The 14,741-nt window shown below is 39.3% G+C and overlaps 1 protein-coding gene across 22 annotated transcripts in view; it reads right to left on the bottom strand.

The window, feature by feature from the left end:
* The window catches only part of PAK1 (p21 (RAC1) activated kinase 1), a 133,868-nt gene that overhangs the window by 20,858 nt on the left and 98,269 nt on the right, over window positions 1–14,741 (bottom strand). For all 22 annotated transcript variants that reach the window (XM_070625805.1, XM_070625794.1, XM_070625803.1 and 19 more), the window contains 3 exons: window positions 7,084–7,200; window positions 3,836–4,010; window positions 1,662–1,725 (listed from right to left, as the gene is read on the bottom strand). In XM_070625805.1, the coding sequence (XP_070481906.1) occupies window positions 1,662–1,725; window positions 3,836–4,010; window positions 7,084–7,200 (356 nt within the window). The remainder of the gene's footprint in view (window positions 1–1,661; window positions 1,726–3,835; window positions 4,011–7,083; window positions 7,201–14,741) is intronic.

Genomic DNA, 14,741 nt, shown 5'->3' with positions numbered 1-14,741 from the left:
ATTTATATTTTTGAAATCATGGAATATGGAAACATCACCATAGGTGCTTAATAAATAGTTCATTCCTCCCTTAGCACTAACAGACTTGTCAAATAAGCAAGGAAAAAACATTTTGCAGATGTTGCCTATTTATGGGCCTCATACATCTGAATTAAAAAAGAAAAAAGAATCAGAAGTTTTGGAGGTGAAAGGCCCTGAATCAATAACCCCTCTTCCTTGAAATTACAGATAAAGAAAGTGAAGTCCAGGGGTGGGACCTGGCTAGCCCACGTTTGCCTGTGTACCTTTCTACTACATTCTTAATATCTCAATGTAATTAGCTAAAGGAAATGCCATCTCAGATTACTCTGAGGCAAGCAAAATAATTTCTTCTCAGGATGTTAACTACCTTATACCAGTTCCGATTCACAAAAGCATGTCTAGTAGGAAAAACACTGGACCAGGAAAAACTGAGATCCACTCAAGTCCAGGGTTATCTTGAAGATTAAATTAAACAATAGAAGCAAATAACAGATGTAAGCTGTAGAATGCTGTCCAACTACAACATCAGTATATTACGTAATACTTTGTCTCAGAAGTCATGGGATATATAAGAAAGAAAACTAAAGCAGAAAACTTCAATGATTTCATTAGCACCAATGCTTTCATTCAACTAACACTGAAAGCTTTCGACAAGCCAGATACTTTTTTTTTCAGTTCGTTTTTAATTTTAGCTATTTGGGCAGGTCTGTAGAAATCTCATTATTTTCCTTTTTAGGATAGAGGTATAACTTATCTAAAGTACTCTGCACAAACCTTGAGCATACAACTTGATGATTTTTTACAGATGGACACACCCATGTGTTCACCACCAAGATTACTTCCGAAGGTTCCCTCATACCCCGTCTGAATCAACATCCCCCTCTCAGAGGGAACCATTATTCTGACTTCTATTAGCATGTATTAGTTTAGCCTGTTCTTGAACTTCATATACATAGAATCATACAGTATCTGCTCTTTTATGTCTGCCTTATTTTGCTCAAAATAACAGCCAAACACTTTTTAAGACTTATCACAGTATATCATAATTCTTTGTTTGATTGTTTATCTCATTCTGTAGGCATGAGGTCCTTGAGGCAGAGACTGTGTCTGATTCATAGCTGTATTCACAATGCCTAGCACATAATAGGAACTCAGTTACAATTTGCTTAGTTCATTACACTGAGGGGAGCATACAAGATGCAGAGAAGGAACCAGAGAGCAGGAGACGAATTCTAGCATCCACCTAGAAAAAAGTCCCATTACACTAACAGAAAGGTCTGCAGTTTTGAGTCTCCTATTTCATATTAGTGCTACTAGGTCTCAGCACTAGGTAATCAGGGTTAATCTGGAAAAGCAGACCTGTAATTTGGGAAGCAGGTTTTGTGCTAAGAAAACAAATGGTTTTTTCACTCACTGCTGAGGTATTTTTAGCAACATGATCAGCTAATGGCACATCTCTCATATTAAGCATCATTCTGCTAAACCTGAAGTCAGCCTAATATAACAGTTCTGGATGGGTAAGGGGTGAGGTGGAGAAAGAAGAACAAGGTTTACGAGAGGCAAAACAAAAACAAAATCATATATACCAGCACACACAATTTTAAGTCATTTCTCTAGGGAAAGAAAATGCCCCTACTAACCCTTGTCCAATCTTCTCAAACCGTGTATACTTCTTCTTAGGATCGCCCACACTCACTATGCTCCCTTTGAAAGAAAGAGAGACCATGAATCATTTTTTTCCAGATCAAGATACAAAACAGGCCCCATGTTCCCCCAAACCCTGGAGCTGGCAAGGATCCAATGCCCAAAACCCACACTAAGTAGGTCTGTAACTTTCCCCCTACAAGTTCCAACCAAAAGTTTCATGTTCTCACTGCTTTTCTTCATAGTAATCTATTCCATTTCTAAACTCCTAAAAGCCATTCATTCATTTTTAAATTCATTCATCCAATAAACATATACTCATTTAATATGCTCATTTACTACGTACCAAGTCCTGTGTTGAGTGCTAGGAATAGAGACTGATGAGACAGTTAAGACAGTCCCTGCTCTCAACAAGCTCAATCTCATGAAGGAGATACACAGAAGGCATAAAGTTCCATGAAAACATAATAATTGTTCTGATGGATGGCAAAGGGGTAGAGAAAGGGACACAAAATACAAACTGGAAAGGTTTCAGAAAGGAGGCGATAGCTGGATTGATCTTTATAGGGTAAGAAGGAGTTAGGGAGAGAAAGTCGACAAGGGGTTACAGCAGGAAGTACTTCAAGTGCAAAGACACAGAGGTAGGAGAGAGTTCACTGGGTTTCACAACTTGTATTCTAGAGATAGTGAAACTGAGGCCCACCAGAAGGGAAGATACTTCCCCCTCACACAGCAAACTGTGTCACAGCTAAGAATAGGAGTCAGGCCAATATGCTTTCCACTAATACCAATTACTAGGATTTGGTACTGTTCATTTACATTATCTCATTTGATTTACAAATAAGACAGGTATTAACATCCCTATTTTAAAGATGAGAAAAAGGAGGCCCGGAGAACAGGAGGAAATTGCCCAAGACCCAAGTCAGTGGCAGGGCTGGGGCTTCAACTCAAGTGTCCTTAACACCTAGAACAGCCTGCTTTCCATAATTCTATGTTCTATGTATTATTGTTTAAAAAAACTCTGGTTCAGAGAAAAAGACTACATACATGAGTAAACAGATGACTAGGTAGGTAGCTTTTCTTACTTCATGATTTCATAAGGGCTCTGGGGAATGGTAACTTTTAAAAGAGTAAAAATTATTTTTAAAGTCAAACAAGAATTATCAAAAAGAAATTGAGAGCTGCTAAGCGAAAGAACCAGAAACTTCAGCTTTAGAAAGCACTGCCAGTTTGAAGAGTTAGCTAAACTAGTCACATCAAATCCTCTTTAGAAGTAGACAGGTACAAAGAATAAATCAAAGGCCTTGTCAAATGATTTTTCCAAGCCCAAAGACCAAGTCAATCCTTCCTTCTCATATGAACTCTCCTGCAGTTTACTGAAACACAGAAACAAGCTACCCCAATAGACCCCCCCCCATTTCTGGCCGCTTAAGGAAGTAAAATAAGTTTCCATCTGAGAGCTAGGGGGGCAGCAGGCTCTAATTACAGGAGCACAGGTTCTGTTTTAACCCCATACATGTCACCTGCTGGCTGTGTGATCTGGGGCAGAGTATTGAGCATCCCTGAGCCTCAAACATCTTAACTGCAAAAATGAAGATTATAACGTCTTTCTTCATAGGGTTAATATGAGGAATAAATGAAACAAAATTAAGAAAATACCTAGGTTGTCATTTGGTACACAGTACAGGCTCAAAAAATGTTAGTTTCCCTTCCCTCTTTTCCTACAACCAAGATGGCAGATCTGTCTTCGCCTAGGTCAATGGCAGACATCAATAATCAATCACAGCGTTCTTTCCCACCAGTTATAGACAAGGCCTCAATAACTTTCTCAAAACAACATTCCCAAGTATTCACCAGGTAAAAGCTATTGGTCATCTCCATAAGCCATGCCTAGAGGTGAGAATGCCTAGTGTTCAAAGTGAGCTATCCCTACTCTCTCTCATCACGTTCCCATCCTAATGTGGGTGGTATCCAAGCAGGGCTGACGAGACAAAGGAGGTGGGTACAGCGGCAGGATGAAGAAAAGCAGTCTGTAGCTAAGATATCAAGCACAGTCAGGCAGCCACATAGACCAAGCCTAGAACCAGGATCTTTATAGCAATGGAATTCCATCTTCGTGCTCAACCAGTCACGTACCAGAAGAAAGTTCAGAAAGCAACAAACTGCTTACGTAATTTCTCCAAGATCTCTTCATCAGACATTTTAGGTTTCTTCTTTTGCTTCTCAGTGTTCCGGGTCAGAGCATCCGGTGGAGTGGTATTATTCTCAGTAGGTGAAATGGGAGATGTAGCCACATCCCGAGTTGGTGTAATAGGAAGTGGTTCGATCACAGACCGTGTGTATACCTGCATTGTTGGTGCAAGAATTTGGCAAGGGCAGCCTTTGTTAGCACAGGGGAAGCTCAGGAGCCTCTCTTAGATGAATGTGTTAGAACATCCACAGAAGAGCAAATCTCAGTAAACTCATCCCTTCTCCTAGGTCAAAATCTGTGCTCCTCCTCCTCTGTGCCCAGGCCCATCCTCTGTGGGTAGAATGACCTTCCTGGCTCTCGCTTGAACTACATAACAGGAGTTAGTGAGAATTTGAGCACTGAAGATATTTAATACAAGGTTAAACAACTCTCAACAGAAATGACTTAAAGGAGATTCTATTATTAGATGGGGATCCCCTTCATCTGCAAAATTCTATTCTTTCCCAAGTTGAAATGAATATCCTGTATTCCCACAGCATCTTGCGCTGCTGATACAACACTTAACATTATCTTCTTTTGAGTTACTCCCTCTCTAAATCCTGAACTTTTGCAGAGAAGGAACTACAATTGTTCTTCTTTAAGAGGCAGTGGAGCGTAGTCATTTAGACCAAAGACTCAGGAACCTGACTGCCTAGGTTCAAATCCCAGCTTTTACTGCTACCATTTGTATGACCTTGGACAGGTTCCTTAACTTCTCTGTGCTTCAGTGTCCTCATTCGTAAAATGGTGATATTAATGATACCTGTCTTATGGTGTTGTAGTAATAAATTAATCAAGGGGTGAAATGACCAGAATCATGCCCAGCAGATATTAAGCTTTCAAATTTTCACTAATATTATTATGTTTTCTATTGATTCATTTACTTAACAAACATTTACTGAGAATCTACTCTTAGCCTTGCTGTACAAAATGCTGCCCCCATCCTCTATTTCTGTGAAGGAATTCTTTTTTTTTTTTTTTTTTTTTACTTTATATTTTGGGTTATAATCCAACGCTACTTTTTTTTTTTCTTATATTTTATTTTTTCCTTTTTCTCCCCAAAGCCCCCCCGGTACATAGTTGTGTATTCTTTGTTGTGGGTTCCTCTAGTTGTGGCATGTGGGACGCTGCCTCAGCGTGGTTCGACGAGCAGTGCCATGTCCGCGCCCAGGATTCGAACCGACGAAACACTGGGCCGCCTGCAGCGGAGCGCGCGAACTTAACCACTCGGCCACGGGGCCAGCCCCCCTGTGAAGGAATTCTTGTGAGAAAGTCACAACCACAAGGCAGAAAGGAATAAATGTCATAAGAAATGAGCAAACTATATACTACTAAGGCTCAGAAGGAGTGACAATAAGTTATGTCCTTTCCCCAAGAGACGTTTACTGGCATTATCAGATTTTTTTCATAAAAATATCACAACTATCCTTTGGCCAGTCTATAGGCTCTACAAAGACAGGGCATGTGTGTCATTCATCCCCGAGTTCCTGTATCTAACCAGCTGCCTGACAAAAAGCAAGCATTCACGTAAATGTTTGATGAGTGAATAAATGAATAAAAGGGATTCTTCAGCTGGATCTTGAAGGATGGACAGGATTTTAATAGGTGGAAACGGGAGAGAATTGTCCAGAGTAGAAACAGCAATAAGTCAAGACATTGAGATCAGAGACTATAGCTTCTTTCCTGACTACTCTAGCATAATGATTTCATAATTTTCTATTTTCGTACCTATAGACAAACTATATCCCTGCCACCTAAACCTGTAGCCTTGTCCTCCTCCTTTGGTTCTCCAGAGATGTCTCCTTGAGGTCACAAACCCTGCCTTTTCCCTCTCTAATATTCTCCTTCTCTGGCTCCCAGCACAAGTCTGCACACATAAAAAGGCCACTGTGCTATGGTGGAAAGCGACCCAGACTTGGGGTCAATTACCTGCTTTCAATCCTGGCTCTTTTGCTTACTAAGAGACTTTGGGTAGATCAATTTACCTCTCCAAATCTCAGCTTCTTCTTCTATAAATCGTGAATTAACAATACCTTTTTAGAAAGGAATGCTATGAAGATCAAATTTATCAATTCATTCAATATTTACTGCCTTTCTGATACCTGCCAAGAATTATGTTAAGCACTGCAAATGCATGCATACATGTATTCCCTCTACTTTTGAGGAGTTCATGGTTTAGGAGGAAAAAATTTTTTAAATGAACATGCTTGCAAATCAAAAAAGGACATATCGATGTGAGATATCTTGACAACTCTCTAATTTTGAAGTTCATTTTCCTTAAGGTGACTTTGTGACCTACAAAAAGGGTGATTTCATAAGTTCTCATCTTAAAAGCTGATCTAATCTGCTTGACTTTCCTCCACAACAACTCTCATAGTTAGTCAATCAATTCTGCTTGAATACCTCCCTGAGTCTTCTACTCCAGAGATAGCCTTATCTTGTATTATCACAGAGTTTAAGCTCTAGGTCATTCTTTCATTATGAAGCTCTTGTTATAATAAAAAGTGCAGACAAAGAAACACTAGTAGAATATCATCTGATGATAGGTCACTGCTCACTGACACTAAATCAGGTAAAAGGAAGGGACTAGATTGTGGAAAGCAAGGGCAGAGGGACTGTGGCTATTCTGAGATGCAGGAACCTCAAAGGAAGTTAAATAAAAATCACTGCCAACATCCAGCATCAAAATGCACTCCCGATGTCCAGCATATTAATAGCACTAATGTATTTATGAATTCTCTTGGGTCTTTCAGCATCATCAATGATGTTCTAAGAGGCTGAACGCTGCACATTTAACAGAGAAGAAAGGATCTGTTGCAGGCTAATTTATTGCTTCCCAGGAGACTAGAATAATTTATGTTAGTCCTGCACTAAGTAACATTAATTCTGTGTATCTTCCTAGCCTGTCTATGGAGAACGGGCTAAGCAAACTAGGGCTGGGTTGGTATAAACACCAATTATCTATGACACTTTGGGACTATCTGCAAACCAATGATAAATAAATATACCAATTCTTATCTTTAATCATACAGAAAGTACCTTTCAATCAAGGTGGTTCAGTAATTTCACCAGCTCCAAAACCCCAAAACCCAGAACCAGAATATTAAACCTCTAGGCCTCAGGATCAACACCTCTCCCCCTCCAAACTCTAATAAATCACAAAGCTGTCCACGTCCCCAAAGACTCACCGATTTCGTGTGCTCTGGGCGTGGAGCAATCACTGGAGGCGGGGTAGCGTCATCATCATCATCTTCATCTTCTGAAACTGGTGGCACTGCAGGGGTCTCAGACACCGTCTTCACATTCTGTACAGCAGAGGAAAGCCAGATTCATCAGGGCCGGCTGACGTGGAACTTAAGCTACCAGGATCACCAGTCCCCCAGAAGAAACCTCATCCTGACACCCCTCCTGAAATCCGTATCAGGCTCCAAGCTCTCCACCTTTGTGTAGCCAGTCCCAGGAACTCAGTCACCTTCCCTCTCTTCTTTTAGCTACCACTATCCATTCAGTCCCTTGGGGGCTTCCTTTTCCCACCCAAAACCTATTTGTGGAATGGGAAGCCAGCCTACAGCTTCTCTATCTGCCTTCCCCCAAGCCAACCCCTGAAGACAAGCTCATAGTTCCTCCTTATTCTATGAATTTTACTCTCCACAGTGAACAAGTAATAAAGTATAAACTGTAGGGAAGGGATCAAAAGTCTGGAATTTTACAAAGTTTATCATTGTAATTCCTTACTCCTTTCTGATAACGGTAAACGGAAGTCCAAGCAGGCTTTTGCCTCTCCTGTTCCTTTCTTTACCAAAACCTACTGTACCCATTATGTCATCAGGTGCCCTGGCCTCACCTGAAAATAAAAGACATCAGGAGCCCCTTGACTCAAGAGGACAATGAGTTTCTCCCCAGAGTGGATGCTGTCCACTCCACTAAGCTTTTGCCTTGTCCTGGAATGAACCTTACCAGCACCACTAATTGAATCTGCTATAATCTCAGCAACTGGAGTTTCCCATGCAAACTATAACAAAGCTGGGCCAAGTGTGGCAGGTTTTAAGGCAGGTCCAGGCAAAAATATCTTAGCATTACTGTTTATAACAGATTCAAGAGACAAAGTAGCTCCAAAACATGAGATTTTTGATGGAGATTTAAATGATTATAGCATAGGACCAGAGAGGCAATAGGGATCTTTTAATATACACTGGTATAATTCAACAGTTTCAGAAATTTTCAGAGCACTTACTTTGCGCTCAGTGAGATATTGTGATGGATACTGTTAACAAAAAGGGCACAAAGATGAAAAAGATGGTACATGTTCTGAAGCAGCTCACCATATAAGAGATATATGTCTCTGATATAAGAGACAGAGGTTGAGTTCCCTTCCTGCCTGCCATTTGGGGCCTCTGGAGAGAAGAAGGTCAAGAGTCAGAATGACAGGGGATAAGTGGACAAACTTACCTAGTGGAATACTAAACTAGAATGACTGTGTCAGAGACTGGCCTTCAGCATATTTGACATACTTACATAAGGTAAACTGACAACCTCATAGATTCTAACAGGACCTCCGGTGCAGGGCATAACTTAAAAACTGACAGTGCCAGGCGTTTATAAGCAATGAGCTTGGGTGGCCGCAGGCAATGAATCTATCCTCTTGTTTCCATTTTCATCACTTGAGGAATGTGGAGGAAGAGGAGTGGTATAATTTGAGGGGTGACCTTAAGTCACTTCCAGTTCTAAAATTCAACACAGGTTCTTTCCCTGTCAAAGCACATATTTTGATATTTTCATGTTCTAATTTATCTTCTCCCCACTACTCCATTCAAAACAAAATTTAACTAGACACCCAAATTGGGAATGAAGTTAACTCAGCAGCCTCTTTACCATCAGATGGCCTTGGGGCTCCCCGCTGTACACTATAAACACTAAGTTTGTTTGCTTCCTAAAACTGTAGAGAAGGGGATTTCATCACCTTCCTTAGCAACACATTTCTGTTTTCCACAGGTGACAGCTTTGGGTGGTAGGATTAACAACTACCAGAATCAAGAGAGATTGGTTTTTGTTCCAAATTTTTACTTCTTATCCCTGTGCCCCCGGGCAAGGCTGCCCTACTCTAAGGCACAAGTTTCTCATATCTGTAAGGTGGAGATAATGACAGTAGCTCTCTACCTCACAGGGCCACTGGGAGGATGAAATGAAGTGACGTGGGTATAAAAACACTTTGTAAATGGTAAGGAGCTAGAAAGATATAAGGAACCAATTCAATTATCATTATATCTAATAACCACAAACCTCCGTCTAAAAAAAAGCCAGTGACTCCAACTCATTCATTTATTCACTATGTACCAGTCTTTGTTCTAGGTTCTGGGGCTATACTGAAGAACAAAACAGACAAAGTCCCTGGTCCTATGGCATACATTTTAGAAGAGGATACAGTCAAAATTAATCACCAAAGTGTCAGGTAGTAATAAGATAAACATAAGACAGTAGAGATTGTTTGGGAGTGGGGAAATATTACTTTAGACAGCATTGTCATGGAAAGCGCTCTATAATGAGAAGTCACATAAGCAGTGGCCTGAATGAATTGAGAGAGCAAGCCATGGAACTCTGGGAAAAGAATATTCCTGGCAAATGAAAGGAGTACAAAAACCCTGAGATGGGAACATGCTTGGTGTGTTCCAAAAACTTCTAGGAGGCCTACCTATGTTGCTGAGACGTATTTGTGATTTTAAAACTGCTGAACTTTGGGTAAAAACAGTAGGAATTTCTATCTTAGACAATTATACAACCAACAAGCTTAAGATTCTAGTAAGGCTTTTAGTACCCCAATCATAAATATGAGCATATCTCAAAAGATTACCAAATATCCAAGGAACATCTCTAACATAAAAGGGACAAACAAAAACAAACATGAAAAAAGAACCTGGAAAAAACAAGACTAGATAGGGAGAAGAAAACATCAAAAGAAAGTCTACCATTTATTTCTTCATAAGCAAAGATACTGCCTCTGGAAATAAGAATGGGTTGCTATAATTGTTTAAAAAATAAAAATAAAAGAGCTTTTGGAAATTAAATGTGAGAACATAAATGAAAATTTCAATAGATTGTTTGAAAGATGAAGTTGAAGAAGTCTCCCAAAAATCAGCAAAAAAATAGTACAGGAGGTCCAAAATCTAAGTAACAGGAGTTCCAGAAAGAGGAAAAAAGAAAACAGAGGAGAAGAAATCATCAATTAATTCAAGCAAATTTCCTAGAACTGAAGGCTTGAGTTTCCAGGTTGAAAGAGTCCACAAAGCTCCTCACACAATAAACAGATAAATATAGGGATATAATTATGAAATTTCAAAGCAACGACAACAAAGAGGATGCTATAAGCTCCCCCAAATGAACAAAAAAAGGTCAGATACAAAGAAGCAGGAATAAAATGTCTTTGGACTTAAACAGCCAACTTGTGAAAGCTAGATGACGAAAGTGCAATTTTTCCAAATTCTGATGGAAAATTATTTTCAACCTAGAATTCCATATTCAGCGTAAGTATCAATCAAATGTGAGGGTAGAACAGAGATGCCCCATTTTGAGACCTGAAAGATATTAAACATTTACTTCCCATTTAATTTTCTCAAAGCTACTGGAGGATGAGCTTGACGAAACTGCAAAAGCAAACAAAGATGAGGAAGGTGTGGCATGGAGAAAATAGGAACCTGCACACAAAAATGCAAAGGGATTGCCAAGATGGTGCAGGGAGATCCCAAAATGACAGCTGTTAATTACAAGGACTTCAGTCTTATTTGACGTTTTAATCTAATACTTGGGTAAAAATAATAATTTTTACGTGAATATTCTTAATTACAATCCCCTGGAGGTAATTATTGTTACTGTTTAGTGTTTAGCCTTTCAGAGACTATCTGAGGGCGGTAAGCCTAGATCTTCACACGTGCAAACGTGTCTTTATTTTGACCTCATGCTTGAAAGCTAGTTTGATTAGGTGTAGAATTCTTGGTTCCAAATAATTTTCCTCATACCTCTGAAAATATTGCTCCTTCGTCCATTGTTGCTAATGAGGAACATTAGCTGTATATTCTCTTTGAAAGCTTTGAAGATCTTTCTCTTTATTCTTGGGCCTCTTTTCAATTATCTGACAATAATTGGTAAGCCCTTTCATCTGAAGACTCATGCCCTTCTTTAGCTGAGGAATTTTTCCTCTATTATTCCTTTGATTATTTTTTCCACTCTAGTGCCTCAGTTCCATAATTCTTCTTAATCTCCTCCACTAACCCCTTGTATCTCGTTTTCATATTTTCCATCTGTTTTTATATTTTATATCAATTCACTAATATGTATTTCTTAAAATCCTTGTGAATTTATTTCTTTAGTCATAATTTTCAATTTCTAAGAATTCTTTTTTATCCTCTGATTGCTCTAATAGCAGTGTGTTTTTATGGATGCAACATCTATACAATGTCTCTGAACATACTAGACATTTTTTTTTTAAATCTCTTTCCTGAATTATTTATTTCCTCTGGGGCCAGTTTTATTTCTTTAGCTTGGTTCTTCTCTTTAATATTTTGCTTCCCTCAAGTGTCTAGAGATCCTCAGCTATCCATTCCTGTGTATAAGTGAGGCACCAGACTGCCTGGTGTATGTAATCAGCATGAGTTTCTTCTGCAGTTATGTAGTTCTGTCTCTCCACTGTCCCCTCCTCTAAATGGAAGGTCTGAAGCAGTGCGATGTGAATTATGGAGAGGAGATTACTGGCAAGCGTCACTTTAGGGTATGCTGGCATGGAAAAGCATGCAGAGTGGAGATTCCTCTCCTCCCAGTTATCAAAAGTATGAGAAATTTACTCTTAGGATGGAAAAATTGAACGTATTTTCTCCCATTGCAGAACTACTTTTCCTTTCCCCTTCTTTATACCTGTTGTAGAGATCTGTACTTAACTCAGCTTCTGCTCTGCTTGTCTCAAGCCCCTACACCCACACCACGAGTTCTCCTCAACAGGGCAGTTTACTTTCTTTAGGAAATTATTCTGGTTTAAGCTTAGAATCAAAATTCTGCTACTTTTTTGTTCACTGTAAGATGGAGACTGCCCCTGCTGTTTCAAATGCAGAATTTTAATTAATTTACGCTTGAAGATGACCCAGGACTCTTTCCAGCTTCTTATACATAGCGTCTCCGCCCATTTTCTCTGGAGCTACTCTTATCTTCCTTTTTCTTTCTCTTCCACATACTTTAAGCTGTGGTTTCCTCTGCTCTGATAAATCTGCTTTCTTTCTTCCATGAATTCCTGACAATGACCCACTTATGTCCTGTTTTTGTTTTGGAGCACTGTTTTGAATTTATTTTTTAATACATTTTTTCTGAAATTAAGAAATTTGAGATAACAAGAGAGAGACACACACACATAAATTCATTCCACTACCCTGATCCAATTTCCAGAGGAATCTTTCTAAGATGTTAGTTTAGACTAAAATGTATATCCAACTATATCAATCTTCTATATTAAATATTTCCTTAGCTCCAGCACAAAGTCCAAGTTTTTTGGCCTTACATGATGAGTCTTTAACTTGGCTTTTGTTCATGCTACCTCAGAAAAGAAAGCATTGCCCTTTTCTCGGCCTGGTGTCATTACTTGTGTTTACCTGACACTGTATTATAAATCCTTGCTTACATATTCTGATTCCTCACTAAATTATGAGATCAAGAGCAAAGCTCTTACCAGTCCTTGACTCCCCAGCATCCAAAGAGCCTATCACATAGTAGCTGTTCATTTTATAAACAAGAATTCAGGCATTAAAATGTCATAGAATCTGAGAGCCAAAGCTCAGACGAATGAGCCACAAATAATAGAATTTTAGGGATAGAAGGAACCCTAAAGATCATGTTTGTTAAATGAACATATCATTAGCACCTGACAACTCTGCAAACGTCTCTGTACTACCAGGCAGAATAAATCACTCCATCAAATCTGACCTCCATTGTACATCACTTATAGCTCTCTTGTGGCCCTTATCCTTCTAGTCTGCTGTTAGTTGTTTCCTTAAGGACTCAGATAGTGCATATGTCTTTTTCTGTGACCAACACCTGGGCACAAAGAAGGTGCTAAGTAAATATTTACAGTATGAATGAATAAATGAAAGCTCAGGAGAACTGAATTTTGTATTGGTTTCTACTACTACCTCATTCAAGGGTAGGGAGCAAGTCACTTAATCTCTGAATCTCAATTTCTTCACCTGTGTTACAGAGATAACAATCCCATTCAATTATTTCACAAATCAAGTGGAATGATCTGTATGAAACCAATGTGGAAAATAACGACATGCTACCACAATACAAACCACACCCCCCAGGTAAAACTAGTAAGGAAATATAGAGCACTGAGTCACAGGGACAAATGTTCTGAATTGGGGGAGAAAATGTCCTTGACGGCCTGAGCAGTTTTAACTGGAGATACTAAACCAGTACAGGTTTTTACCAAGCAGGTGTCATCCTCTGTGCCATATGGCGTGAGCCCCAGGGCTCCTCCTCCTCACTAACAAACAACATAAGTATAGTTTCACTGCAGTCTCCTTTATAAGACCTCTCTGACATCTTCTTTCTCAGTTTCTTGCCAGGGTGAAAAGAATCCTGGACCGGGACTCAGAAGACCCTCGTTCTAATCCAGTTCTACCACAATAGCTAATGATGAGTCTTCAGGAAAGTCTGTTTTTCTACCTGTAAAACAAGGACGACAATACTTTCTTCACAAGGTAATTGTGAGGACTAATTACGCTAACATTTATAAAGTTATTAGCACAGTGCCTGGCACATATTAGCCACTCAATAAATGATAGCTGCCACTCCTCCAATAAAAGCACACAGACATGTGAACCACAAAGCAGCGCTCAGCTCTGTTCAGGCCCCTTCTTCAATAATTTACTGTTCAATAATGGGCAGAAATTCCCAAAGATCTTAACATTTGCAAATTCTTCCCTATCTTTTAATTACATCTCTTCCATTTGAGAAAAGAATGAATCAGGGGAAAGCAATGCAAACTGGGAAACAGATAACTATTGCCATTAACCCTTCTCTACTTAAGTTTTATCATCGATTAAACAAGCATAATAACCCACCTCATTAAACTCCTATGAGGATTAAAGGAAATAGTGAATAAGAAAGGACCCAGTATGCTACAAGGCACTGGAGATGTGAACATTTTTCATAACTGATAAGAGTATAAATGACTCAGAGGAAACTAACCCCCACTGCTGGAAGCATGGTTCAAAGTATTTTGATGGTGACTCAGTATTGTGTTAGAACTTACTACTCCCCTGCTTAAAATTCTTCAATAGCTTCTCATTACCTTTAAGATAAAGTTAAAACTCCTACATGATCTGACCTGCCTACCATTCCTCCTCATCACCCACCTCTAGTCCCTTCACACTTCACATTCCAATCGTAACAAACTACTTGCAGTTCCCTGTACAAGCATACTTTGCCAACCTCCTTGTCTTTGCATATGGTATTTATTCTCTCTCTGCTATTTATTCTCAGCAATTAACAAGTCAGACCTAGCCTCTGGCCTCATGAAGTTTGAAGCACACTGCACTATAACTGTTCGTGCCTTCATGTTGCTCACAAGACTGCGAGATTCTTAGGAGTTGGGACAATGTCTGATTCATCTTTGTATTGCCACTTCTCCACACAGGACCTGGTATAGAGTAGGGGCTTTGCAAAGGTTTAGTAAATCAACATGACACAACCACTTCTGTACAAGAGACAACATCAGGTATAAAGAATAGCAGTATTCTCTTAAATATATATCACTATTATATTTATTTATACTATTTATAAGACCCTTTCAAACACATAAATATCTCAT

This window comes from Equus przewalskii, chromosome 6 (genome assembly GCF_037783145.1).
Source record: "Equus przewalskii isolate Varuska chromosome 6, EquPr2, whole genome shotgun sequence".
In the NCBI taxonomy this organism is placed as follows: Eukaryota; Metazoa; Chordata; class Mammalia; order Perissodactyla; family Equidae; genus Equus; species Equus przewalskii.
The sequence above is the reverse complement of the archived record's forward strand: the minus strand, read 5'-3'. Positions and strand labels throughout refer to the sequence as shown.